The sequence below is a fragment of the Schistocerca gregaria genome, chromosome 4 (genome assembly GCF_023897955.1).
Source record: "Schistocerca gregaria isolate iqSchGreg1 chromosome 4, iqSchGreg1.2, whole genome shotgun sequence".
NCBI classification, from domain to species: domain Eukaryota; kingdom Metazoa; phylum Arthropoda; class Insecta; order Orthoptera; family Acrididae; genus Schistocerca; species Schistocerca gregaria.
The window spans coordinates 496,413,679-496,441,143 of record NC_064923.1 but is presented as its reverse complement, the minus strand read 5'-3'; the positions used below and the strand labels follow the sequence as shown (position 1 = coordinate 496,441,143).

Sequence of the window (27,465 nt, the reverse complement as noted above, 5' to 3'; positions counted from 1 at the left end):
CTACTGAGTGAGGTGGCACAGTGGTTAACACACTGGACTTGTATTGGTTCAAACATGTGCCCAGCCATCCTGATTTAGGTTTTCCGTGATGTCCCTAAATCGCTTCAGGGAAATGTTGGGATGGTTTCTTTGAAAGGGTGTGGCCGATTTCCTTCCCCATCCTTTCCTAATGGAAAGCTTCTGCTCCATGTCCAATGTCCTCAGTGTCGATGGGATGTTAAACACTAATCTCCTCCTCTCCAACCTGTGTGCTGTAGAGAAAACAACGCCCTTGCTGGTACCATCTTTATTCTAGATTTCAGCCCAATAAAAGACTCCTCTATATCAATGACACTCACCAGAGACCTCTAGCCATCGACAGCTGTTTTCATTTTTGTGTTTATTCTTTCGTGGGAAAAAATGAGCTGTTAAGAAGTTATCAGAAACTCCCTAAAGAATACCACTCAATACTTTGAAGTTCCCTGAAAATTCATTGGGTGAAGTATCTCCTCAGATGAATCATAATTCCTTTCACCCCAGTTAGTCATGTTAAAACTATTACACCATACCCAGTGCTACATTATGTAGTCATTTGCTGCAGTTCTGCTGTTATTTAGTTTCACATGCAGTATCGGAGTTGTCTACATAAATGACAAGAAACTCAAAGGCATCATCTGGGCATGAAATTGACTTTTTTAAACCATGTGAAGCCATTTCCAAATGACAGAGCACAAATTAAATATTAATTCTGCTCTCATTCAGTATTGGTTGCTAAAATGAAATAGCACATTTTTGTAGAAAAAGGAAAAATCTTCTTTTGAGACTTGTTAAATTCAGAGAGAGATCAGTGGTGAGGTCAGAGCTTACATTCAAGAGATGGATTACAAATGATAAAAATCTGCATCTACATGTGCAAAAATAAAGAACAATAGAACTTACTTTGGTAAATGTGGGTTTCTTTTTCGCAGAATACCCATTGTGGTGTTGGAGACTGGAACAGACCTGTGATAACTCTTGCCCAATGTAAAAGGCAACTACAAGGCATCTTGTACCTATTCAAGTGTTCATGTTGATGACACGGTGTTCATCAGGCTGACTGTCAGTTTTAGCTCACATCACAACCTCTCCCTCGACATGTTTGGCTTGATTAGTTATGGTCACCTTCCGGTGTTTGACCTCAACTTCTCTAAATTCTGTAGAAAAGCAAGTGCCTCAGAAAAGGAGGCGTTATGTGGTGTGTAATCTATTCATTGTGTACTGTGATTCTCAGCACTTGCTGTTTAATTGGATTTACAATTGCACCTGAAATAGTGTGGTAGCCAGTTTATCATGGGTGACTCTTCATGTACCCTTATGTTTGTAGCCACCAGACAATGTGAGAAATACTGTTGAGTTCCCCTTGTATGGGAAGGATTAGTTGTGTGTTCGATTCAGGACGCCAGCTGATGGCTACTGTGCCATGTAGCCTTTGCTGTGCCAGAATGGTGCTATTGGGGGGAGCTTTCAGAATAGCATCTGGATGGACAATTTGTAATAAAACATCTGTGCAAACATGACCATCTCAGCAGTTACAAATCAATAGAGAGATTAAAGTTCCATGACATTCCACCTTTGGCCACCCCATGGGTTGAGGATCAGGCAAAGAGACATGGAAACACGGATCAGTTAATTCTTGGTGTGCTCCAGAATCTTTTGGGAAAAGAAGCCGCCATTGTTTTTCTGAAAATATGGAGGGCACATTTGGAAAAGCCACTGCAGTAGAGAAAATGGGAAATGGATCTTTCTTGATCAAAGCTTTGAATGCTAACCAATCACAGGCACACCTGGCCTGTGATAAGCTTGAGGATAAAGCAGTTACCATCTCTCCTCCTTCCATTGAGATCTGTCTATACAAACAGATGAACTACACGCTAACCTTGAGTAGTGTGGAGTAAAACTCATCCTCAAAATTCAGAGAGGCTCTAAGCATAATAAGTTGGCCACTTGAGCTTTCGCCCCCTGCAGGTCCAGAGGTTAGAATAGGCCTGAGGCATTCCTGCCTGTCGTAAAAGGCAACTAAAAGGAGTGTCGCACGTTTCGGCCTTTGTGATGGTCCCCTGAAGGATTTGACCTCCATTTTTCAAAATTTTCCCAAAGAGCGAGCCAGTTAGGAAAGGGCATCTTACATGGTGCATCATGTGCTGAGACCTATCACATCATTCTTCGACGTGGATCTGCACTTCTGCTCATTCTCCAACCGCTGGGCGAGGTCACCCTCCTGGGTGCATATTTTACCATCAACTGTGCAGTATCATTTTCTACGCTGACAATGACAGTGGACTTCTTTGCTTGGTTGCACCTGATATCCAGCATGGTAACCAGTCCATTGTGGTGGAGTTGTCATGTACCCTGTTGGTTGTAGCCCCCTGACAACACAGGGATCGCTCTGCTGATGCCTGTGCCGTTAACTCCTTACGTATGCCAAGGGGTAGATACCCATCCCCCTGGGGCATTGAGACCCCCGGCAATGGCCATCCTGCCAGGTGGCCTTTGCTGCGGCTGGGTGGCACCCGTGGGGAGGGCCCCTGGTCGGAGTGGGTGGCATCAGGGCAGATGACATGCAATGAAGTGTAGTACATCATCTCTTGTTGGTGGTCAAATCTCTAAGTGTTCACAGGCTCAATTCATGCACAGAAGTATGACCCCAAATCGTTCCCCTCACTGGCAACACTATGTGAGGAACGTCAGGCTAAGGATGACAGCGGCTCTTACTCACCTCAGTTCCTTGTATGTTCAAGAGCTGATGCGGAATCTTTCATCATGATGAAGCCTCATTGTTTTGTTGAACATTTAGATGACAACATCAGTAAACACTTCCGGGCTAAATTGCTGTGGTCGATCTGTAGAACTTCTCCCTGACGTTTCATTCTCAACTACGGAGAACATCTTCCGAGGTAAGTCGACGACTGGCTGCTAGGAGCTGGGGTCGCCGCTTATGTGGAGATCGTAGAGGGCGCCACCGAACGTCACGTGGCGCCCTCTACGATCTCCATATAAGCGGCGACCCCAGCTCCTAGCAGCCAGTCATCGACTCACCTCGGAAGATGTTCTCCGTAGTTGAGAATGAAACGTCAGGGAGAAGTAGTTCTACAGATCGACCACGGCAATTTAGACCCGGAAGTGTTTACTGATGAAGACGCTGGTCGTGAAAGCCTACATGGGATGATTTTGATGACAAGTTTGGGGAGGCGGAGAGCTCTTCCAAAATGAGAGCTGGGTCAGTCTTGATCAAAACAGCATCCTCTGCCCAGTCACGGGCTTTACTCGCTTGTGACAAGCTGGGGAATGTTTCTGTAACCATCACACCCCATAAGAGTTTAAATATAGTCCAGGGTATCATACTTCACAGGGACTGTCTTTTGCAGTCCGACGATGAGTTGCACGCCAGTTTAGAACGGTGAGGTGTACATTTCATTTGGCATGTCGACCGGGGCGCAAGGTATAATCGGGTTGCCACCAGTGCCTTCATCTTGGCCTTCGAGGGTGGTACATTACCCGACAAGGTCAAGGTGATGGTCTACCGCCGTGATGTAAAACCCTGTATCCCTCCCCCAATGTGGTGCTTTAAATGTTGGAAGTTTGGTCCTATGTCTTCCCACTGTATTTCCAGCGTCACATGTCGAGATTGTGGATGCCCATCACATACCAATACTCCATGTGTCCCACCTCCCATCTGTGTCAACTGTGCAGAGCACCATTCGCCTTGCTCGCCAGATTGCAGGGTTCTCGAGAAAGAAAGGAAAATCATGGAGTACAAGACCCTGGACCGACTGACCTACACAGAGGCTAATAAGAAATTTGAACGCCTACATCCTGTACGCATGACATCGTCTTACGCCGCCGCTACAACAGTTCTAGCTCCATCAGCTCCGCCGACCGCAGTCCCCTCTCAGAGCTGGAAGACTACACCTGCCCCCTTGATGATGGAGGTCACTTCCATCCCTGTAGCTCTTGCACCATCTACTTCAGGACCAACATCCTCCCAAACATCGGGAATGTCCGTCCCCACTTCTAAGCCAGAGAATCGTACAACTTCTTCGGTTGCTCTTGCTAGGAAGGGGTCCCTTGGGTCACTCCCTTCCCTTGTTTCTGCTAGTGGGAAATAAGACGCCCGTCAATGACTGTAGTGCCCAAAAGCAGCTGAGCATAAGGCTTCACGCTCATCCTCAGTCCCAGAGACCGAATCATTAAAGTCCTCCAAGCCAGGGAAACCCAAGGAACAGCGAGAGAAATTCAAAACGAAGGTCCCCAAGACATAGGGAATTGTGGTGGCACCCACACCACCACTACCTCCAAGCTCTGCGTCTGTGGATGAGATGAAGATTCTGGTGTCCGCTGAGGACCTATATCTCTCCGAACCCTCAGACAAAGTGGATATAGACTGCTCAGGCAAAAAGTTGGTGGCAGCAGGTGACCCCGAGGTGTAAACTGCCTCATTGAATGAATGTTCCATGCCTTCCCAGTCTCATGATGATGTCATCCTCCAGTGGAATTGTGGCGGTTTTTTCCACTGCCAACTGTTGAGCTTTACATCTGCTTCCTGCATTGCCCTCCAGGAAACCTGGTTCCCGGCAAAGCGGGCCCCTGCCCTCTTCGGCTATAAGGGTTTTACAGGAACCATAGTGACTATAATAAAGTGTCAGGTGGAGTTTGTGTTTGTCTTAAACACAGTCTGTAGTGAAACTGTGCCCCTTCAAATCCCTCTTGAACCTGTGGCTGTCAGAATAAGGATGACACAGGAAATAACTGTCTGCAATGTATATCTTCCTCCAGATGGTGTAGTATCCTGCACTGATTGATCAACTCCCTAAGCCTTTTCTACTTTTGGGAGATTTTAACGCCCATAACCCCTTGTGGGGTGGCACTGTGCTTACTGGCCGAGGCAGAGATTTCAAAACTTTACTGTCTCAGTTCAACCTCTGCCACTTAAATACTGGTGCCGCCACACGTTTCATTGTGGCTCAAGGTAGTTATTCGGCCATTGATTTGCAGCCCAGGACTTCTCCCATTTATACACTGGAGAGCACTCTTTAGGGTGCCCTCGGTTAAAGACAGACCCTTGATGGTCGCCGGAAGCTGCTGAAGCAATTAAGGAGCCTCTGTGAGCTCTACAGCGACATAAGTGGCACCCTTCCCTGGAGCACTTCATAGCCTTTAAACAACTCCGTACTCACATTCGCCAACTTATCAAATGATGGAAGCAGGGATGCTGGGAGAGAGATGTCTCGACCATTCGTGCCATATGTCACCTTCCCAAGTTTGGGCAAAGATCAAACATGTTTTCGGGTACCAGACCCCAACAGGTGTTCCCGGTGTTAACAGAACCTACCGACACAAATACAATTGCTGAGCAATATGCTCAAGCCTCTGCTTCGGAGAATTACCTCCCAGCCTTTCGCACCCTCAAATCGTGGATGGAAAGGAAAATAATCTCATTAGCTACATGCAACTGTAAACCCCATAATCCCCCATTTACAGAGTGGGAGCTCCTCAGTGCATTTGCACATTGCCCCAACACAGCTCCTGGGCCAGATTGGATCCACAGTCAGATGATTAAAGATCCCTCATCTGACTAAAAACATCTTGTCATCTTCAACCAGATCTTGTGTGATTGCCTCTTTCTATCGCAGTGGTGGGAGAGCACCATCATTCCGGTACTCAAACCCGGTAAAAATCCACTTGTTGTGGATAGCTATCGGCTCATCAGCCTCAGTAACATTCTTTGTAATCTGCGGGTATGTATGGTGTGTCTGCGGTTGGGTTGGGTCCTAGAGTCATGTGGCCTACTAGCTCCATGTCAGTGCGGCTTCCGCCAGGGTCGCTCTACCACTGATAATTATGTGTCCCTCGAGTCTGCCATCCGAACAGCATTTATCAGATGCCAACACTTGGTTACCAAATTTTTTGATTTACGAAAAGTTTATGAGATGACCTAGTGACATCATATCCTTGCCACATTATATGAGTGGGGTCTCCGATGCTCACTCCCGATTTTTATCCTGAATTTTCTGTCGCTTCGTGCTTTCCGTGTCCAAGTTGGTGCCTCCCATAGTCCCCCACCCCCAATACCCATGAGAATGGAGTCCCACAGGGCTCTGTATTGAGTGTATCTCTATTTTCAGTGGCCATTAATGGTCTAGCAGTAGCTGTAGGGCCGTCTGTCTCACCTTCTCTGTATGCAGACGTTTTCTGCATTTCGTGCTGCTCCACCAGTAGTTGTGTTGTTGAGCAGTGCCTACAGGGAACCATCCACAAGGCACAGTCATGGGCTCTAGCCCACGATTTCCAGTTTTCGGCCACAAAGTCCTGTTTTACGCACTTCTATTGGCATTGTACTGTTCATCCAGAACCAGAACATTACCTTAATGACGATCTATTCACTGTAGTGGAGACATATCAATTCTTAGGGCTGGTTTTCCATGCCCGATTGACTTCACCTTTGTCAGCTTAAGCGGAAGTGTTGCACCTCAATACCCTCTGCTGCCTGAGCAACACCAATTGGGGTGCAGATCACTCTAAGCTGCTGCAGATCTACAGAGCCCTTGTTAAATCCCGCCTTGACTATGGGAATATGGTGTATGGTTTGGCGCAGCCCTCAGCGTTTGTGTTTACTTGACATAGTGCACCACTGTGGTGTTCGCCTAGCGACAGGAGCTTTCAGGATGAGTCCGGTCACTAGCATCCTTGTGGAAGCTGGAGTGCCTCCATTGCAGGTTAGGCATGCACATCTGCTGGCCAGTTACATAGCACAGATTCATAGTTCTCCTGCGCATCCAAATCACTGTCTCCTTTTCCCACCCACTGCCATTCATCTCCCATTTTGGCAGTCCAGGTCAGGGCTTCCAATTGCAGTTCATGTCCGATCCCTTCTTTCTGAACTGGAGTCTTTGCCTTTACCACCTATACTTGAGGTCCATTCACATACACCTCCATGGTGTACACCAAGGCCACAGCTTCACCTGGACCTTTCACATGACACTAAGGACCCAGTTAACCCCGCGGCTCTCCACTGCTACTTCCTCTAGATTCTTGAGAAGTACCGAGGCCACAAAGTGGTTTATATCAACGACTCGATGGCTGATGCTCACATTGGCTTCGTGTATGTCCATGGAGGACATATTGAACAGCATTCCTTGCCCGATGGCTTCAGTGTTTTCACCGCCGAGCTGGTGGCTATATATCATGCTCTTGAGCACATCCGTTCATGCCTCGAGGAATCGTTTATTGTGTGTAATGACTCCTTGAGCAGTCTACAGCTCTATCAACCAGTGCTACCCTTATCATCCTTTGGTGCCATCCATCAAGGAGTCCATCTATGCCCTGGACCGGTCCCGTCGTTCAGTGTTGTTTTTGTGGACCCCAGGACACGACTGCATCCCAGACAATGAACTTTGGCACAGGCTGACCAAACAGGCTAAGTGGACATCACTTCTGGAGATGGGCATCTCTGAACCTGACCTGCGTTCTGACTTACACCGCAGGGTTTTTCGGTATCGAGAGACAATGCCAAAACAGTACGTACTGCAAACTGCGTGTCATAAAGGAGACTATGAATGTGTGGAAGTCTTCCATGTGGGCCTCTCACAGGGAATCAGTTGTCCTCTGTCAGCTCCGCATTGGCCATGATTGGGCAACTGACGGTTACCACTTGCACCGTGAGGTCCCACCTCAGTGTTGGTGCTGTGCCCAGTTGACAATGGCCCATATTCTGGTACACTGTCTCAGTTTGACTGCCCAGTGATGTAATCTTGGGTTACCGGACTCATTGCCACTCATTTTATCTGACAACTCCTTATTGGCTGGTTTAGTTTTACGTTTTATTCGGAGGGTGGATTTTTATCATTTGATCTAAGTTTTAGCGCATGTCCTTTGTCCCTCTGTGTCCTCCACCCTAGTTCTTTTAGGATGGAGATTTTAATGTGCAGAATGGCTGGCTTTTCCTTTTTATTCTCGTGGTTGGCCAGCTACTGTAATCTGCTGTCTTGTTTTATTCTCTTCTGTTTCTAGTGTCTGTTTTCTTGTCCTCTTTTGTTTCTTTTAGTGTTCCTTGCCTTTCCTTCATTTGTGGTTTTTCCTCTCTTTTCGTTTGGTGTTATATGTGTAGTTTGTTTTATTGTAACATTTGTGGCATTGTTTTATTAGGAACAAGGGACCGATGACCTCGTAGTTTCGTCCCTTCCCCCCCTCTTTTAAACCAACCAGCCAACTTGAGCTTTCATCTGTGCCTTCAATGGAAATGTTCTACGTGAGAAAGTTAAGATCATGGGTTATGGTTTATATGCATAAACTGCCCAAAACAACACACAAACACCCTCCCCCTCCCTACTTCCTCATTCGCTAACATGTTTAGTTTCGAGGAGGAAGAAGAAAATACAGGTATTAACACACTTTACTGGCTGTCATACCAAGATGCAAAGAAAAAGTTTGAACAACTTCGCACAATCAGCATGACATTGAGTTCCACAGACATTGACAAAAACCACTCCTAGCACAGTGACAGCATGGTCTCAAACAGCAGCTCATGGACCTAGCCACATGCTAAAGCATGATTCTCAGTTGAGTTAAAGGACACCACCACCCTCAGACTCACGACACCAGTGGAAAGTACCCCAATGACACAGCCAGAGATGCCTCTTTCTCTCCTGGTATCACCAGGGAAGAGGAGGACATCTGCCAATATGCCCCATCTACATCTCAGGGTGAAATGGACAAACAATCTGCCACTAACCATTAGCATAAAGAGCCAAGGGTTGCCTTAGAAAAGAATGTGTGTTTCCAGGCCCAGAAGTCAAGATATGAAAATTCATGCAGAAACTGAAACCTCACGGAGATGAAAAGGAAAAATCAAAATTGAAACAAGGCTCTGCTGTTCTGGTCAGTATGGTCCAGAAACTCCCGGAAAATCAAAACTACTTATCCTTGCATGCATAAGGTCTTAAGTCATACTGTCATGGCTAAAGAATTTTGTTAGTGTAAGAAGTGGCATGGTTATGAGCAAAGGAGAGAAAGTTTTATTAATAGTGGATTATTAGTGAAAACCACCTTAGACATATTGTTATAGATTTATTGTTTTATAACCAGTTTCATTCACTGAACATCTCCAGGCTGCCAGTTGATCTTGACTGTTGAACTGCAAGAGCTACTCATCTTGCCTGCTCAGGCAATTCAATGGACCAAACTAAAATGGGCAACCTGAAGATGTAAAATGAATGAAACTAATCTAAATACAATAAAAGTACAATGATATGAGGGCTGTTCCAAATGGTTTTAGTAACTCTTACACCAGAAGTCTAACAAGAATGGGATTATTTCAGTTTTAAAGAACATTGTTTTTCAATCATGAAGGGTGTGCGACAGTTCCCCCACAATGGATTTCAAACCATATGTGAATGGCGAGTGGAGAAGCAGGTAGTTCTGAGTCAGACACGGTGCATCATGGATCTGTCACACCATAGGTTTTGTGCAATGATCACAGAGTTAACTGCAGAAGAATGCCACTCTTCTATGGTATGTGTTTTTGATGCACAGTCTTCCCCTTCTGGAACAATTGATGGAACTTTGTTTCATAAATTTCAAGGGGGTCACCAGTCTCTTGAAGATGAACCTTGTTCTGGTCACATAACAATGGCATTGACCCCCCCAAAAAACTTTAATGCTGTGAGGAAAATGATGTAAAGTGATCCAAATCTTGCATTTCGTGACACTGAAGGAATCCTAAATACTGGATCAACTGGGATGCAAACCATCATTTAAGCCTAAACAAGAGAATGGCCCATTGAGCCATATTCCCTGACAGAAGCCCAAAACACCCAAGAACGGATTGGTGTTTTATGCTTAAAAGAATTCGACGAATTACAGTCCAAAGACTCTCAATATTGTCACAGGTGATGAAACGCGGATGTACCAGTATGACCCAAAAATTAAGAGGCAGTCTACAGTATGGTGCTTTCCAGGTGAGGGACCACTCACAAAAGTTCAGACATTAGAGATCTGGAAAGATGATGGTGCCCACTTTCTTCACAAAGGTGGATCATCTTACACCTGTGACCTTGAGACACCTGTTGCACAATCAATACTGAGTGGTATGCGACTAAAGATTGCTGCCAAAAGTCATTGCCACATGGTGGTCACAGCACCAAAAATAGAAGGTTAAGCACCTTCTGCATCACGACAACGTATCAACCCACACAACTGCCAGAACAATGGACGTCTTGGAGAAGATAAAAGTGCAAGTGTTGCTGCACCCACCCCCATCACGTGGCCTGGCTCCGTGTGACTTCTTTTTGCTCCCAAAGACAAAGGCAAAAATCATGGGCAGCATTTTCCATCCAGTGAAGAGGCTAACATCACGTGTGGCAATGCTCTTAAGTTACCACTCTGAAGAAGCTTGGACTGAAACATTTTTGAAGTGGTTTCAAAGGCTGGAAAAATGTGTAAGTGCTCTTAGAGAGAGTTTGAAAAGTTGTAAAAGTTATGTTGTAAATAAAAAAAATTCTGAGCTTTTGCTAAATCTTTTGGCATACCCCCTTGTAGAGCTGAAATGGCTTTCATTAACATTAATGTCAGTTGTAGTGCTAAACCTGATAAAGATTATTTATTAAGAGTAATATTTAAGACACCAGACAAGGCATGATGTGAGTCGGATATCAGAAAGTCGGCCAGGCCTCCATATGAAGTCAAATTTGTTTACAACCTACTGAGAAAGCTGCAGTGCAGTAATGGCGAGGACAACAGTCTTGGTCATCAAGGTGATGCTGGAATACAGCCTGAAAGTTTGAGAACCCTGTGGAAGGTTCTGGAAGAATCTTCAGGAAGACCATCAGAAGAGTCAGGGAAAACGTCTCCATGGGAGAAAGTCACACGAAAGTCCTTGAAAAACAAGTGTATAAACAGCCAGTGCAGGACACAAGACAGTCACTACCAGGAACCAGAAGAAGTGGTACTACAGCTGAACCTCAGAGTGACACTTTGATGCTGCTGTTGTAAAAAAATCACGAAGTATGTACACATTCTAGGGAGAGCAACTGAGTTTACAATAAGTATTGAGCAACATTTTTATCCTAAGTTTTCTGCCTGTTGATGAAGAACAAGCTCCATAGAGTTTCACTAGTAGTAGCAGTGGGTAATAATTGACATTTTCTGTGTGTTGGAACAAAAAGAGGAACAAGCACCAACTTGTCTCCAATTGTGCTTGAAATATTTATTCTGTATTGTCGGAATGAGTTGCAAGCAGAGCGCTTGTCTCTGATAGGAAAAAACAGAACTCAAGAAAAGGGAATTGCTGGAATGGATTAACATATACCGTGTTAATGTGTACTCATTGATTTACAAAGATATGAAGTCACTGTAAGACATCTCTCCAGATAAGGCTGAACTATTGGAAAGTAAAAATTGTTCTTATACTGAATTCTCAAGTGTTCGCACCCTTATTCACTTCATATGAAGCAAACAACCTCCCCTCTCCATTGCAAAATCACCTCTGCTAAGTATCCAAGGAGATTTTCTTCCCTTTCACTCCTTTAAAAGTAACTTGGTAGACCCCAGCCCACATTGTCATCAATATCCTGATTGCATCATTCAGACCACACCTTCGTCCAGAGTTGGTGATAGGTCCTATTCCAGGACATGACAATACAGTGTTTTGTTTAGTGAATAGGAGTGCTGCAGTCCTTTAGCAGTGTGTCGAGACACAGCTCCTGGCTGTGATAAAATCCACAGTCAAATGCTTAAAAACCTTGACAGCATAAAACACGTCCTCGGATTTTCCACTCATATATGGTGAGATGAGGAGTTTCCCTTCCAGTGGTGAGAGAGTATTATTATTCTTATCCTGAAACCTGGAAAAAAATTGCATAATTTGACTCAATCTCGGCCAATCTCCTTAATGACTGGGTTGTGCAAATTATTTGAAATAATGAGTAACTGATGACTGTTGAGTCTGGAAGCCAGAGGACTTGTAGTTAAATTTCAAAGTGGCTTTCAGGTGCTCTGATCCACCACAGATCAACTGATACATCTGGAATCTGCAGTGTGCAGCTATTTCATACATCACCAACACCTGATCAATGCGTTCTTTGATTTTCTGAAGGTTTATGTTACCACCCAGTGCCATTACATCCTGTCTGTGCTGCATGAATGGTGTTTCCAGAATTGCCTCCCAATTGTTATCTAGAATTTCCTATCTAATTGTTCCAGATCCAGGTAGGTTCATCCCTCAACAACCAGTGTGTACAGGAAAATGGAGTACCTCAGAGATCAGTTTTGAGTGTCACCTCTTCAAGGCAGTCAGTGGCAGTGTGATCTGTGGTCTCACCCTCAGTGCATTTTGATCTTCTTAGCCTATATTGCACTTCTTTATTATTTTGCATCACAGATCACCAACTCCAGGGAGATTACAGAAAGTGAAAAGCTGGGCACTGAATCGTAGGCATTAATTTTCTCCTACAAAAACTTGCCCTGTGCACCTTTGTTGACTCACCCAGAACTTTACCTAGGTAATCAGTTACCTGAAGTCTTCGAAAATTGCAAATTTTTTGCCCCTTCATTTGATAATAGTACACATGGTTACCGTACATATGCCAGCGAAAAGCAAATTGCATGATTGAACTTAATGCCCTCAGGTTTTTCAGCAGCACCTCTTAGAGAACAGATTGCACAGTTCTTCTGGGATTTTACGAAGCTTTGATATTATCCCACCTGGATTTTGGATGAAATCTTTATGGAAATCACATCATTGTTGGTACTGAGGTGCTTAAACCCAGTTCAACACAGTAGTGTGCAGTTTGGAACTGGCAGACGCCATACAAGCCCCATAGACAGCCTCCTGATGGAAGCTAGTATCCCAACACTGAGGGTCAGACGACAGGAATTCTTGGCTGTGTGGTCACAATCAACCAGACACCTAAACATTCACATTAGACTCTGTTTTACAGCCAACAGTTCAGAATGTTTACGATTTACCCAAAAATAGACCGACCAAGTGGGCTACTATTAGAGAGTCCGTGCCAGGACTTCCAACCCTACCCCTGTTGCATGTGTGCATGGAGTTCTCTCTTGGCAGTCCTCCCCTCACCTATGTTATGTGTTGTCTGTAGTTTGAGGTAACATCTATAAAAAGAATAAAATATTGACACATTAATTTACAATTTGTACAAGTTGAAATCTTTGTATACATAACTTCAGGGATACTATGAGTGCTTGTGTGGTGCTGTGATACATCAATAACTGAATTGTCCTTTATAAAAACTGGTTCGTTTGCTAGTGGATATAAGATACAACCACTGGCCAGCTGCTAAGGTTAGTAGCACTGTGCAATATCAGTGTATTCTCACTGCCAGTCTCCTGAGATCTGTGGTGTGGCTTGATGTGCAGCATCTTGAGAAATACTTACTATAGGAACAATTGAATGCAGTGAGTGATGTGAAGATGATGGCTTCTGGTGGAGTTCATGATGCCCCAAATAGGAGACAGAGAGTGCTAGATAAAGCAGGGTTCTAAGCCAGGGTCATAAAAACCAGCGGGTGGCCATATGTGCATCTCTACCTGTTCATCAGCATTTGGTTTGTGAACAACACCAACCATTCCTAGCTGTATCATTACTGGTGATGAGAAATGGTGGCTTCATCTTCATGTAAGGAAAAGGAAGGAATGTTTGATACCAAACAAAGCAGCAACTTCCTGTACTTCGACCTGCGCATTTCACAGAAGATAATGGTATGCATCTGGTGGAACAGCAATGGTGTGGTGTGCTACAAATTGCTTCCCGAACTATAACCATCATTCTTGAAATTTATTATCAACAACTGTGATGTCTTGCAGACACAGTCCAAGAATAATGACCAGGAAGACTGCCTGAAGTGATGGTACTCCACGATATCATCTGCCTGCATTCTGTTAGCCCAACAGAAAACGTTATACAGGAATTGGGTTGAGAAGTCATTCTGGGCCCATGTTATTCACCTGATCTTGCATCCTCTGATTTTCACATATTCCACTCTCTTTTGAGTAATCTCCAAGGAACGTCCTTTCTGGGTGAAAATGTGTTCTGAATGTGGCTCAACAAGTTCTTCATCTCAAAACCACATAATTTCTACAGCTGCAGGATCGAAAAGTTCTCGAACATTGTCAGACCGTTGTTAGTAGTGTAGGAAAATATATTATTAAAGACTAAAGCCACAGTTACTTGTACATATTGTGTGTATGAAACTTACGGAAAATGCTACAGACTTATGTATCGACCCAATATTTTGTGATTAGAGCATGCCTTTTATTGTCCATTGTCTCTGTTACTGTCGGGCAATCAGTGACCAGACCTGTTCAAAATTTGTTTGAACTAATTTTGTAATGAAATTGTTCCTTGTTGAAAAATATTTATTAAATAAGAAAATTTTGATTTGTTAGGGGGTGTGCTATGATTATGAATGCTAGAATACAACTTACAATATTTTAACTATTTTGTGAATGGATTACATGTTAAAGAAGATTAAGTGGTTAAAACCTTGCATATCTGTTACTGGGTACAAATGGATTTTTCCCTTCCATTGCCATGTGGTTAAGTTTGAACCTAGGTAGTTCATAATCAAGGAGCTGTGACCTTTCAGTTGAAAGGAGTGGGTTTAAAGTCCCAATTCCAGCATCCAAATTTAGGTTCTTTTGTGTTTTCCTATACGTATTAAGGCAAATCCCAGGATGGTTCTGTAGAAAAGACACAACTTATTTTATTTCCCATCCTGTCAAACATTGTGCTTTGTTTGTCATGAACTAATCATCCAGATGAAATTGTTTCTTTGCTGCATACACATACTACACTTATAAGGGCCATCTCAGTGGCTTATGAAGTAGTTCCAGGTATTTGCATTGCTTTCATTTCTGCATATTCCATTGTACATTTTTTTCGTTCTCCTCTAATTTGTAGGCCATGATCAGATAATCTGTCTTGATAATCTTATATTCTCATTTTTGTTGTATTTATAACTGAGAACTAATTTTTTTTTCTTTCAGGTTGAAATAATCAATGGAGAACTGATCTGCCCTGAATCAGGGAGGAAGTTTCCAATAAATCAAGGAATTCCAAACATGTTACTAAATGAAGATGAGCTGTAATTATTTCTTCATAAACTGTTCATGTGTGTTGTTATATCTCCACTTTGTTAAATTGTATAATATTAAATTATTTTATGACAAGACATAGTGTTTATGTTACAAAAATAATTAATTTTTTAATAAATGAAATTGTGTATAATAAAACAATTGACTGTACCACATACCACTTTGAAACAATAAGGCACACAAGCACATAAATCGGCTGCACAAACTGTCCAGTGGATATGTTCGCATTCAGAGAATGCCAGCAGAAGCCTGTTATTATGTCTGTCTCCTTTCTGCTGTAAATAATGATTGGGGGTCAGTGAGACTGTGGGTCATAATGGTGCATTGCAGTCTTGGTTCATGTAAGGTTACAAGATGGGATTGTCGCTATTTAGGACAATACTAATCTCAGTGGTGCCCATTGTACTAACTGGTGAATGATGTGTCTACCAGACACGCTACACAATTATGTCAACCGAGGAAGAGTCCTCAGTTCTTGAGATTTTTGTGGTGAAACAGGTACGTATCCCTCCGACTTCTGTGTGTCTCCTATTTGTGCATTCAATGTTGGATACAAATTGTAACTGTCTAATAAAGGTTTTCTCACTTTTCAGATGTGTCAATATTATTATTTCTGTGTGATGCAGCAGAAAAGTTTAATCCAAGCTTCACTATAAAGATATTCCAGTTTTTGTCAGAAGCCAAGATAAATCTTTTTTAGTAGTATGTTGTCTTAGAACCGTCTTAAAAATAAATTGTTTCACTCGTGTCGTATCTTTGTTTTCATGCACATTAATACAGTTTTATATTTTGATGTGAGAAAATTAGTACTGATAATTTTAAATCGGCACATATTACTAGGGCATTGGAATTAACTTTGAGGTTTTTTTGAAAGTGTACTGGAGATGATGTAAGTGATTTCATAATTTACACATTTTTATGGTTGATCAACAGTTTATGTATTTTTAAATAGACAAAGTATTTTCAGTTGCCAACAAACACTCAGAAAATAACGACTTTCATAAAAATGTAATTAAATAGAAAATGGATTGGTGCAATTTGCAACCTCAAGTGAAGCATTGCAAGTTCGCATGTTTATTTATGCACTCAGTAGATGAGGCTGTCATTCTTTTGCAAAGTCTTCAGTTTGATATAGAAGCTATTGATCATTATGATTGCTCTCACGCACTACTTGCCTCACCATATAGAAAATTTCACATTGCCTTGCTGAATCATCAGTTTGTGTCATTAGCTGCATATGAATACAACTTTTCCTGTTTTCTTTATTATTTTTTCTTCTCATGATCTACATACCCCATTTGAGCTGAAGTAAAAACATGTATCTGATCATCATTTTCTCACAAAATGATCATGCTTACGTTTGTTCAAATAATTTACAAAACTGTTTTAAGGATGGTTACTTTTTTTCGCTCATAGAATACAGTTTATCAATATACAAGACTAAGTTCTGTAAAAATTGAAGGAAACCAATGAGAAATCAGTATTTCACATTTGCCAATTTAGTCTGTGAGTTCACTGTAACAATTAAACAAAGGTATCATGATACAATAAGTTCCCTTTGTGTAGAGCAGGGATGCTCAGCCCATGGCTTTATGAGTCAATCTTACAAAATCTTTGTCCAAATTCTGTTTTGATGAACTGTTCTTAATGTATTTGTGAAAAATGAATGAAGTTAAACACCGGAAAAGTCCCACTTCCATTGTGAATGGGAAGATGGGAAGAACAGTTTTGTCACATTACATGAAGATATGTTTATTTGGTCGATATGTAATGTTACTTTAACCACACCAAAAAAGTGAAATATGGAAATTAATTTAGAACAGTCATGAAGACTTCGAATCGGAAGCAGCTATTGGTAGTGAATTGAGGAGGAAGAAACTTTCTAACCTTAAAAGTAAATTACCATCACAGTAAGAGTTTCTTGTGAAGCCTGTAGAAAAAAGTCTTTCATAAAACAAAACATTATTTCATATATCAGAAGTACCGATGGAACATGCAAAACATTTGATGATGGCACAGTTGTTAAGGAATGTGATGATTTTTGTAAGAATGATATTTTCAAATTTCAGTTTAACAGAAGCTGTGCTTACAATTTTGATCTTCCTGAAAAGGGTTTGCCAATTCAGAAACGTGTGTCTGTTACTACTGATGGAGCACCTTCTTTGGTAAATAAAGACAAAGGATTTGTTACCTTGGGTGCAAATGACTAATCTTTCCTGCCTTTCTTCAAATATCATTGTATTGTGCATCAGCAGGTGCTTTGTGGACATATTTTTGAAAATGGTGCTTATGAGTATTGTCACAAAAATTGTGAATTAGATTCCCTCACAATCACTTCAGAGAAGGAAGTTTAAGAATGCTATTAGAAGAATGGGACAGCCAGTATGGAGACCTGCTATTGCAAACCTGAAGTTTGATGGCTGAGTAGAGTTACAGTTCTAAACAGCTCTATTGTAAAAGTAGAGAAGTAGCTACTGTGTAATCTGGAGAGTCATGCACACAATGTTTTCATAGCTCGCTCCATCCCAAGTTAAGGCCAATAAGTGAAATACATCAAAAATAATTCCATAAGCTTCTATTTACATTAATTGTTCCAAACTGATTGGCTTCCTTTTAAACTTTACTTTTACCTGTTCCTGCATAAGGGGTGGGAAGAGGGGGATGGGGTTGAGAATCACTGTTCCCTTACATAACCTAGGAAGATCATTTAGTAGATGCTTGCTGATAATGTTACTTGGTGAACTTAACCAGAAACACTATGATGGCACCACTCCAATGGAGTGATGTGTATCCCCGCATCATCTTACCAACAAATGATGCTCCTGAATGAAAACTATAAAATAAGATGTCATATAGGTAAAAGCACACACATTGTGTGGAATTATTTTATTTGCCTGTGGCAAGTCGTGCCAAGAGACATGTGTCTTCAAGATGGAACAGCAATCGCAGTAACATATGTCATAGGTAAACTAATGCAATTTGACACTTCATGCATTGAAGGTGAAATAATGTGTGACAGTGAAGCACAGTATTGTAAGGAGAAGACGGCAGTTTTAAGGTGGTTTAAAAATAAAATTTTTTGAAGTAAAATACTTTTAATGCCTAGACTACTATTTTCCTATTAAAACTAAAGTATAGTAGCTAATTTTGATTGCTATCTGCAACTGTCTTCAGACTGTTCAGTTAACTGTAGTCATGCAATGAAATGCATTTGTAAATACCAAGACAATGACAGTACATACTTTAAAAACAATACTCTGAGCAAGACATGTCGCAGACAGAGATTATGATCTACACCCAGGCTTTCTCATGCTGCTGTTTTTAAACTAAGTACCAGGTGTTATTCATTAAGCATTAAGTTTTTTCCTTTAAAAGTTTTTATTGAGTAAAAAATGTTTTGGTTGCACAAGTGCATCGTGTTAACAAATACTGTTTTATTGTGGTGAAAAAAAGGTTCTGCAGTGATTTTAATCAGATGGGTTACCATTCAAACTGGTGGTAGTCTGTCAATGAAGGCTCACATTGAAAACAAAGTTAAGAACAATGTTGATTCAATCCATTATGTGAATGCAATATCACATCTCAATCAAATCATCTGCCATGTTTCCCCTGTTTGATTGACTAGCACCTGTGCACTGAATCGTCTCTGGAAATAAAAACTGCTCACATTTCTTTAGCCGAAGGATACAAGTGGACAACTGATGATCAGTACACTGTTTCTTTGCTGTGTGTTAGTGTTTACCAGTGCAGCACAGAATTTGAGAGGTCTGTGAATCGTCCGTCACAGCCCCTAATAGAGGTACACCTCTCGTGTAAGAAGGAAAAGTTATTTTATTAGATCCCTGTCCTCTTTCTGTGGTGTATCAGCATACAAAGGCCATGTGTTATAGAGATATCCTGATTTGATACGACACACTCTTTCGGAACACTGATTTCAATTGTAAAAAATTGTGCAGGAGGTTATTTGCATCACTCAACTTGAGACCTTGAGCTTTGTGAAAGATGTCGGCAGCTGAGCATTTGCAGATACGAACCCACAAAGGTGAGCACCAGAGCTCGATATCCCTTTTGCCAGACTAGTACATTTGAAAGTGGTAAAACATTCATTTATTTTGACTATAACTGACATGTTTATCATGATAGAACAGCAATTTTATCAATATTTAAAGCAATTATCATTTATTATTCAGTCTCAGTTGCACATTTTCTTAATAAGTGATCTGCTTTGATCTTTCGTTATCATTCTCAGATCTATGTATTTCTATCAGCGATCTGTTGTGTCTGTGTCAGAACTTCATATCAATCACATGCAAGTTTTAAGTCAAACTCAAAACATGACATGAAGGAAATATATGTTTGTATTCTCAGTGCTGTGTGTGTGTAAAATAAAGGTAAAACCCGTATGGCACAATAAAATTAATGTTTTTTAAATTAGTGTTGCAGGCATACTTTAAATTATAAATAGCAACAAAATAAATCGGCAATTGCAGTTTATTTCCATCTGTCAAAGCAATGACAAGTGAGAAGAGCTAATGGTAATTATAAAATACATGTGACAACACTTTTATATACATTATATTTTATTTGTGTAGAAACATATTCTTCACAGAGTATACAAAAGATGAATCATTTAGATAGCAGCATTTCTGCTGTGGCCACCAACACATTTGTGGCAGAGAGCAATCACAAGAAGATCCCATTGTTCTGACACCAAATCTTTGTAAAAATTTAATTGTAAAACTAATAAAATAATTGAATAATTAATATGTGTAATGTGGCATGTCATTTTGAAGTTGTGGATTTCCTTATCAGTCTTTATCTAAAAAAGACACACTGATTTTTTAAGTCCAATTTGTGAGTGTAAATTTCTGTATCCTTCAAGCTAATAAATGATGATACCTAGGCAATATTTACATGCAAAAGAATTTGTCTTATTTGAGGTCTAATTGATTTATTGAAGATTCAGATTGATATTGAGACAATATAAACCCAAAGCTTTAAAGATATTAGATTTCATTAAAAAGGGAACCTGTGGGCTTTCAAAAAAATGAAATGTGATGAGTGGCCCTCAACTATGTGCCCTGACTCAGAGCTGAAATATTGAAATTTTTGGCTGGTTTCATTGTTTAGAGGCCAGGATATGTAGTTGCCGTATTACAAGCCAAATACTGCTGAATCTGCAGTATACACATGAATCGAATGGTCTAAGGTTCCTTTCACTCAGTAGTTGCGAATTTTGAATGTTGCATAGAAATTTATAAATGAAAGATTCCAATTAAATAAAACCTGCAGGTACCATTTGTAACAACTTTAAATGATGAGTATGATAGCAGAAATATGTTTAAGAATGCCATTTATTACTGCAAAACACTTACTGATGTCGATGGTCCAGCAGTTAAACAAAATATTAGTTGAATAACAAGGAAACAATAGGTTCCTACTTCACATTATTAGTTATGAACAACAACATAACTCGCGAGATATTCACTCCTAAACGCATACTACGCCTTCACAGCAGAACCCACGGAAATCTCACAAATCAGCACTATGAAATATTTCAATCTCCTGCGACTGTGCAAACTGCCCCACTCTCAACGTAATTCCCGCGACCATCCATCCAGCACTCCCCTGTGTCCTCTGCGACAGTTTAGTACTCCACCCCCCCCCCCCCTTCCATCCAGTCTCCCCATTAACGAGCACTGTGATTGGCTAGAGCGCTCCCGCTGTTTCTCCAAGCCAGTGCATACTCACAAACATATTGAAACACATACGAACTACTACATTTACATTTAAATAACTTGAAATTAAATAAATATTCCTAAGGCCTGACCATAAACACACTCTAACACACATTACAAAATCCATAAACAAATCAAATATATATCAAAGGAATAAAAATAAAAGCAGGCCAGTAGCCTATGCCTATATACTTTCTAAAACATAATCAATATTTGACCAATTTCTGGATACAAACACAGACAGACGAATGAATATAAACAAGCATGCTGCTACCATTTTTTCATGTAACTGGAGTGTTTATGGCCTGACGCAATTAATAGTAATCGGCCACTTTGACCTCCAATACTCGTTTACTATTGAAGTTACATGCCTGCAATTCATACCAATTTAGGTTTACACTAATAGCTTTCTAAACACACGTCGATCAACAAAATCGGATGAACTGCTTAGATTTTAGAAATTTGTTGCCGAGTGTTACTTGTATAATTTAAAGTCACGTACTAAACTTTGAATGAATAAAGATATTGAAAATCTGATTACACCATCAGAAACTTCGTGCAAATAATGGTAATGTATGTGTTTCTCTTTTTTTAAGGTATCATGATTCCTCTGGCTACTATTAATTTCTACACGAGCTGTGAAATGTCTGCTGCTATGGTTTCACAAAGTTTGCCATCTTTGGCACTCCCGGCATACAAGTCTCCTTCATTGACACAAAGCACAGTCCTCATCACATCGTCAACATGGAATTCCTACCCACGTGGACGGCCTGAACCACACGCTGGGGCTACCCCTCTTGCTTAGGCCGATTCTCAGCACCATGCTCTTAGAGAAAACCTGAGAAATCTCAGTAATGAATTACCACCAAGTAAATGATCCCTGGTTCCAGATATACAACAGGTACACGAATCTTATGATTGCAAATAACCTGAAAACCATATATCTATTAAATTATCAAAAAGTCTACTTTCTGAAAGAGTCAAATATTCTGAATGTGATCCTATCGAGGTGAAACATAATATTAAGAGATCAAGACAGCTTTGCTAGTTCATATCAAATAAAGGTCCTTTTCTAAATTGTCTGGTCGTAAAGAGTGAGGTGTAATTGTATAATAATACTGGAGGTAAAAAATAAATTGCAGGTCTTAGATGTACCATTTTTCGAACAATTAATTGTAAGACCCTACATATGATGTAAATATTTTAAATAATTAGTTTTTTTCATTGGAGGCATAGCTGTTTTCTCTTCAGAAGTGTCCAAACTATTAGCTTGTAATGTGTGTAAATTTCCTACTGAAATACAAAAGATTTCAAAAGGTGTAGGTAAATACTGAATGCAATGGACTTTGGAGATACACCGATCAGCCAGAACATGACGACCGCCTTTTCAGCATAAACCCATCCAGGCGATAGAAGCTTCACCTGGCGAGGAGTAAATGTTAGGCAGACACAAGCATGTTGCGTGTAGTATCAGTGAGCTTGCTGTCATGTCTATAATGGGAAGGCACGTGATCTGCCCAAGTTTGGTCGGTGGCAGATTATGATGACCCGGAGGATCAGCATGACATTTTGAAAACCACATGACTTGTCAGGTGTTCGAGAAGTGCTGTGGTGTCTTCAACATTTGGCAAAATCAAGGTGAAAATACGTTAAGATGTCATGGGATTGAGCACCACCTCTCATTACAGATGTCAGACATTGTAGGCTGGGCAGACTGGTAAAACAGGACAGGCAGTGAACTGTGGCAAAACTAACTTCAGACTTTAGTACTGGACAGAGTACAAGTGTGTCTGAACACAGAGTGTAGCGAACGATGGGCTTCCATAGCCAATGACGCAGCCTCATACCGATGTTAACACCGTGACATTGTCAACTGCAACTGAAATGGGTAGCCGATCAACACTGGATGTTGACATAGTGGCAGAGCATTACACTGTCTGATAAGCCCTGATACTTTCATAATGGGAGGGTGCAAATCTGTCCTCTTCCATGGGAACAGCTCCTTACACCTATGCTGTGGCATGGAGACAAGCTGGTGACAGCTCCATTACACTCTGGAGAACATTCAAATGGGCATCCACAGATCCAGTGGAGCTCGTGTAAGGCACCATGACAGCCAAGGAGTATCATACACTGATTGCAGATCACGTTCACCCCTTCATGACCTTCATCATGATCGTGTTTCAAGACACCAGTGTCACTTTTCAACAAGATAATCCACCATGTCACAAGGCCAGTGTATATCTCTACCAACCTACCGAGGCCCCTCTGCTTCCATGCCACGCCACGACACCTTGCTGCTGTTATTCGTGCCAAAGGTGGGCATACCAATTGTTAGATGGTCATCGTGTTCTGGCTGATCAATGTGCTCCCACATGGTACCAAGTGACCAGACTGAAGTGTCTGAAGATAGGAAAATACGTGGCTTCCATACATTCGCATTGCCTATATCATGACATTACAGTTTGTAGAGATGCTGCACTGTCAACAAAAATACACCTATGGACCAAAGAATTTGTCATCAAAAATGACTGACAAGATACCTCACCTGAATGGTAGGAATACCCCATAGATCCATGCAGTGTTGGTGTACTGCTACAAGTGTGCAGTTGTAAACCACTGCTATTTGCTGGTGCCTTTCACACCAAGGATTGCATGTCATACTGTTGATACCAGATAAGTTTTCTTCAAATATGTTAAGCTTCTCATTAAATACTGTGGCATCCCACTTGCCAAAAAGTCTTTCTCAGTTGATATATCTACATTTTGAACTATAGTAATAATCAAGATTGCACAAGGCATTTATAACTTTGAATTCCATCTTCCCAAATACATTATCCAGCGTGAAAGTGTGCCATAATTGTTTGAGGCACCACTACTAAGTGTCGGAAATGATCACAGCTGTTCCACACTCTAGCCATTAACTGGGAATTTAGGGAGGATATTGAAGCAGTGTCATTTGCTTCGATGTATTTGGGGTTATTTCAACAGGATGATGTGTATGTTAAAACTAGTCGTTACACTTCTTCCATAGTGTGCCTCTGAATGTATGTGAGATTTGACGAATCAGCAGTTTACACGTAATACTTCTGTTATGACAAAAGAACATGGTATCTGAACTCTGAGAGAAGCTAACTAGAATGTCTTTCAGAACATACAATTGCTTTATTGCTCTGTTCATATATTCATTTCTTTGTGCATGCATTTTCCTTTCATAGTAAAGGTCTAATTTGTTTGTGAGCTATAACATGAATATTAGGTTAGTGCACCTTTTTATTTCTTAATGGCTGCCAATCTTGAAAAGCTCTGACTAGGTTTCCAAATTCTACCACAGGCACTGGAAGTCCTTGGTTTACAATAATACGGAGTTTTAAAAATGAATACAACATTTGTACAGTAGATGGAATTTATATTTTGGCTTCAAATACAATGATTCTTCAGATTAACATCTCTTCATAAGGGACACCACAATCTCTCAACCTCACTATAAATGTGAACTTCACAGCTCAAAATATAACAACTGAATATTTTACAACTGTGTCTTCTTCTCTTGTCCTTGGTTATGTCAACCACATTGTCACAGCACACTTTTTATTCAGTGGCATGGCTTACTTCTCCAAGCCAAGACATCGAAACAAAGAATAAATGGCAGTCTAGTAATTTGTGCGTCTACATTTAAAAAACATGGCTGTGTCCTTCTTGATTGACTGTATCATAATAATTAGTGTTGTGTTAGTGGAAACAATTGTGTATACAGTATAATTGTACTATTGCTTGTTTTGTTCCTAGAAAATTAATAAATTATAGTAATGCTCATTACTGGTGGGAAAGGTAAAGGAACATAAAGACAAATTCTTAATGTATTGTTTTCAATAAAATTTATTATCCCATACACATGCAGTCATGACAGACAGTTGTTCCTTATGGAGGTAGTCTAATCATCAAGCAGCTCAAGTTTTTACTCTAATTTGACATGGTAAGAGGACTGAAAACTTCATTTATGCATATACAGTTGTTTTTCCACTATTGACACCAGTAAAACATTGCCAATATATCAGGTATGGGAAAGGAATAGGACTGGTTGCGACATTGAGTAAAAAGAACCAAATCCGGCATAATTTTTGAAACAGTGATTAGTTGTACCAAGGTTTCAATCAACACAGCATTCTTCCAGTTATCAAAATTGTGCTGACCATCCTTACACCACAGATGCAAAAGAAATTGCAATACTAGGTCGGTTATTGAAAGAAAATAGTGACAAGAATCATTAACAGCTTTATCTGTTGAATTCATTACCTCAAGTTCTAGTGCCCAGTTTATTGCACACCAAGTGAACAAGTGTGTTTTTGGGTAAAAGTTTCATATATGATTAAGCTGAAATTTTAAGATACACTCACTCACGCCAGTGTATGAGGTGGAAAAGGTCATTTAGCATAGAAATATTTCCTTATCCAAGAGAAAATGAACTGCCACTCTTTTTATAGAGTATGTTACAATTTTAAAAATCACTGGTGTGTTACAAAACAAAATGGATAATCATACCTTGCATGTTGTTCTGCTGCTTTTTCTGAAACCCTGTGCAAATAAAAACCAGAGAAGATGACAGTATCGACAGGAAGCTAGCAAAAGGATCTATAAGCAAATAGAGCTATGAAAAATAATTCACTTGGGTTCCAGAAGGATAACATTTATTTTCAAATGTAATACTACTTTAAACAAATTGGAAGTTACCTGTATATTTTGAGCAAGAGAAAGTTAACAAATAATACCATCAAACATTTTGTATCAGCTAGGGAATTCTAATGCAAGAAACAAAAATTTTAAAAAATGAAAATACTAACACACAATACAACTATCTATACCTACAAAACAAAATATTTTATATAAGTTTCTATTTACAAACTGCACAAATATTACACTTTTTTGTAAATTCTGTACATATGTCCATTGTCAACATTGCATCTTTACAAAATTTCATTAAAATATATTTCCTGCAGTATCATAACAAAAGCAGTACTCTGGCCTGCACTACATGTATTATAAATTTTCTTTTTTGTTTTCACTGCTAGCTTTCCATCTACAATTAATATAGTGACAAACTTGCTTTCTTGGGCACTCTGTAATTAATCTGAAGTGCCTGCCTCTGATCTAGAAATGCTACAAGTAATGTCTGTCAATAGCAGTGTATCTCAAATTTTGCACTATACGTATGTCCTAATTGTGTTCTTAATTCTATGCTATTCCATGAATTTAGCTCAGTAATTTGTATCACATTTGGTAGTGCAACCTAGTCTAAGACTACATGGCTGCCGAAATTAAATGAGGCACTGATTATACAGATTTGTGTTATCTTAAAAATGCCCAGCACAATAAAAGCTCTGGCTCCGTTACACAGTTGTAGTTACAGGAAACAGAATGTCTCTGCACTGCACACACATATCTAACTAAACTACAGTCAAAGCAACTTTTGCACATAAAGTTACACTGGCAAAAATTAATAACAGTACACTTAACTATACTATTAAAATTCTGAGTGTAACTTAAGTACTAGCAAAAATATGACAGAAGCAGGTAGATACACATAGATATTTAAAAAAAAAAAAAAGATGTGACAGTTGCCATCAATACTATTCTGAAATCATAACTCCAGGTTTGAGGTGTAACATACGAGAGATTTGTGCTCCAAGTTACCTGAAGTTATGGTTTTTTTTCCATTGTGCCTTTGATGACTCATACAGAATCTGGAGTCAAAAGTTATCGAACTAATTTTCCACTAGTGGTATAAAATAACAAAAAGATTCTGCTTAACAATAGTGGTAAACTTCATGCTTTCCCTATCTATTTCAACACACTACTGCCTCAGATATTGGATTCTCAGTTATGTTTATGGCAGAGGCTGACCAGACAGGACTGTTAACCTGCACTTGATTTTGCAATTTGCTAGCTAAATCTAATCGCTCGAGGGATACCTGCCGATAGGTGGCCATTTTGTTCTCAGTCAAGGGTGCAACTGAAACAGAATGAGACACTACATCAGCTATTATACTCAATCTAAAAATTTTAGTACAGCACGGCAAAAAAAGTAGTCATACGCATGCACACGTGTGGGCACAAAGATATACACACACTGAAGCAGTTATGGAATCAGTTTCTTCCCCATCAAACACAGTGAATAAGAGTATCTGAGCCACCACCTTGGAGAAGCCTTATACTTCCATGAGTTAAAATGTTTAGAGTTCCTGTTGAATCTATCATCCCATTTATTCCTTAGGAATGTTCAGCATCTTCTCTACATCATATTGCTTTCACATTTCAAACTTTTCTAGTTGTACTGTAATCACTTATACGTTTGTTTGTGTGGCCAGTGGCCACCTTCCGCAGCAGCTGTTAACATCTGTTATTATAGTTTCTATCTTGAGCTGACTACGATGTAATTAAAAAGAATTTCACCAGACGCATTTTGAAGCATTTTCTGTGGCAATCTGTAAATTGGATACATATGTTTGTACATTTATTTTTTGATTCTTTTAGGTTAAAAACAGTGTTTTCCATATAAAGTTAGTCTGTAAGCTACTTACAGTGTTTCTTTAAATAGTCTGCA

The 27,465-nt window shown here is 40.3% G+C and overlaps 2 protein-coding genes across 13 annotated transcripts in view; one reads left to right on the top strand and one right to left on the bottom strand.

Annotated features, from left to right (window-relative positions):
• LOC126266773 (multifunctional methyltransferase subunit TRM112-like protein) overlaps positions 1–15,264 on the top strand; it is a 32,130-nt gene extending 16,866 nt beyond the window's left edge. Inside the window, exon 4 of the mRNA XM_049971306.1 lies at positions 15,019–15,264. Coding sequence (XP_049827263.1) covers positions 15,019–15,120 — 102 coding nt within the window. The 3' untranslated portion in view covers positions 15,121–15,264. The remainder of the gene's footprint in view (positions 1–15,018) is intronic.
• A 10,271-nt stretch (positions 15,265–25,535) lies between these two features.
• LOC126266769 (protein NDRG3) overlaps positions 25,536–27,465 on the bottom strand; it is a 481,178-nt gene continuing 479,248 nt past the window's right edge. For all 12 annotated transcript variants that reach the window (XM_049971295.1, XM_049971297.1, XM_049971293.1 and 9 more), the window contains one exon: positions 25,536–26,874. In XM_049971295.1, coding sequence (XP_049827252.1) covers positions 26,708–26,874 — 167 coding nt within the window. In that variant the 3' untranslated portion in view covers positions 25,536–26,707. The remainder of the gene's footprint in view (positions 26,875–27,465) is intronic.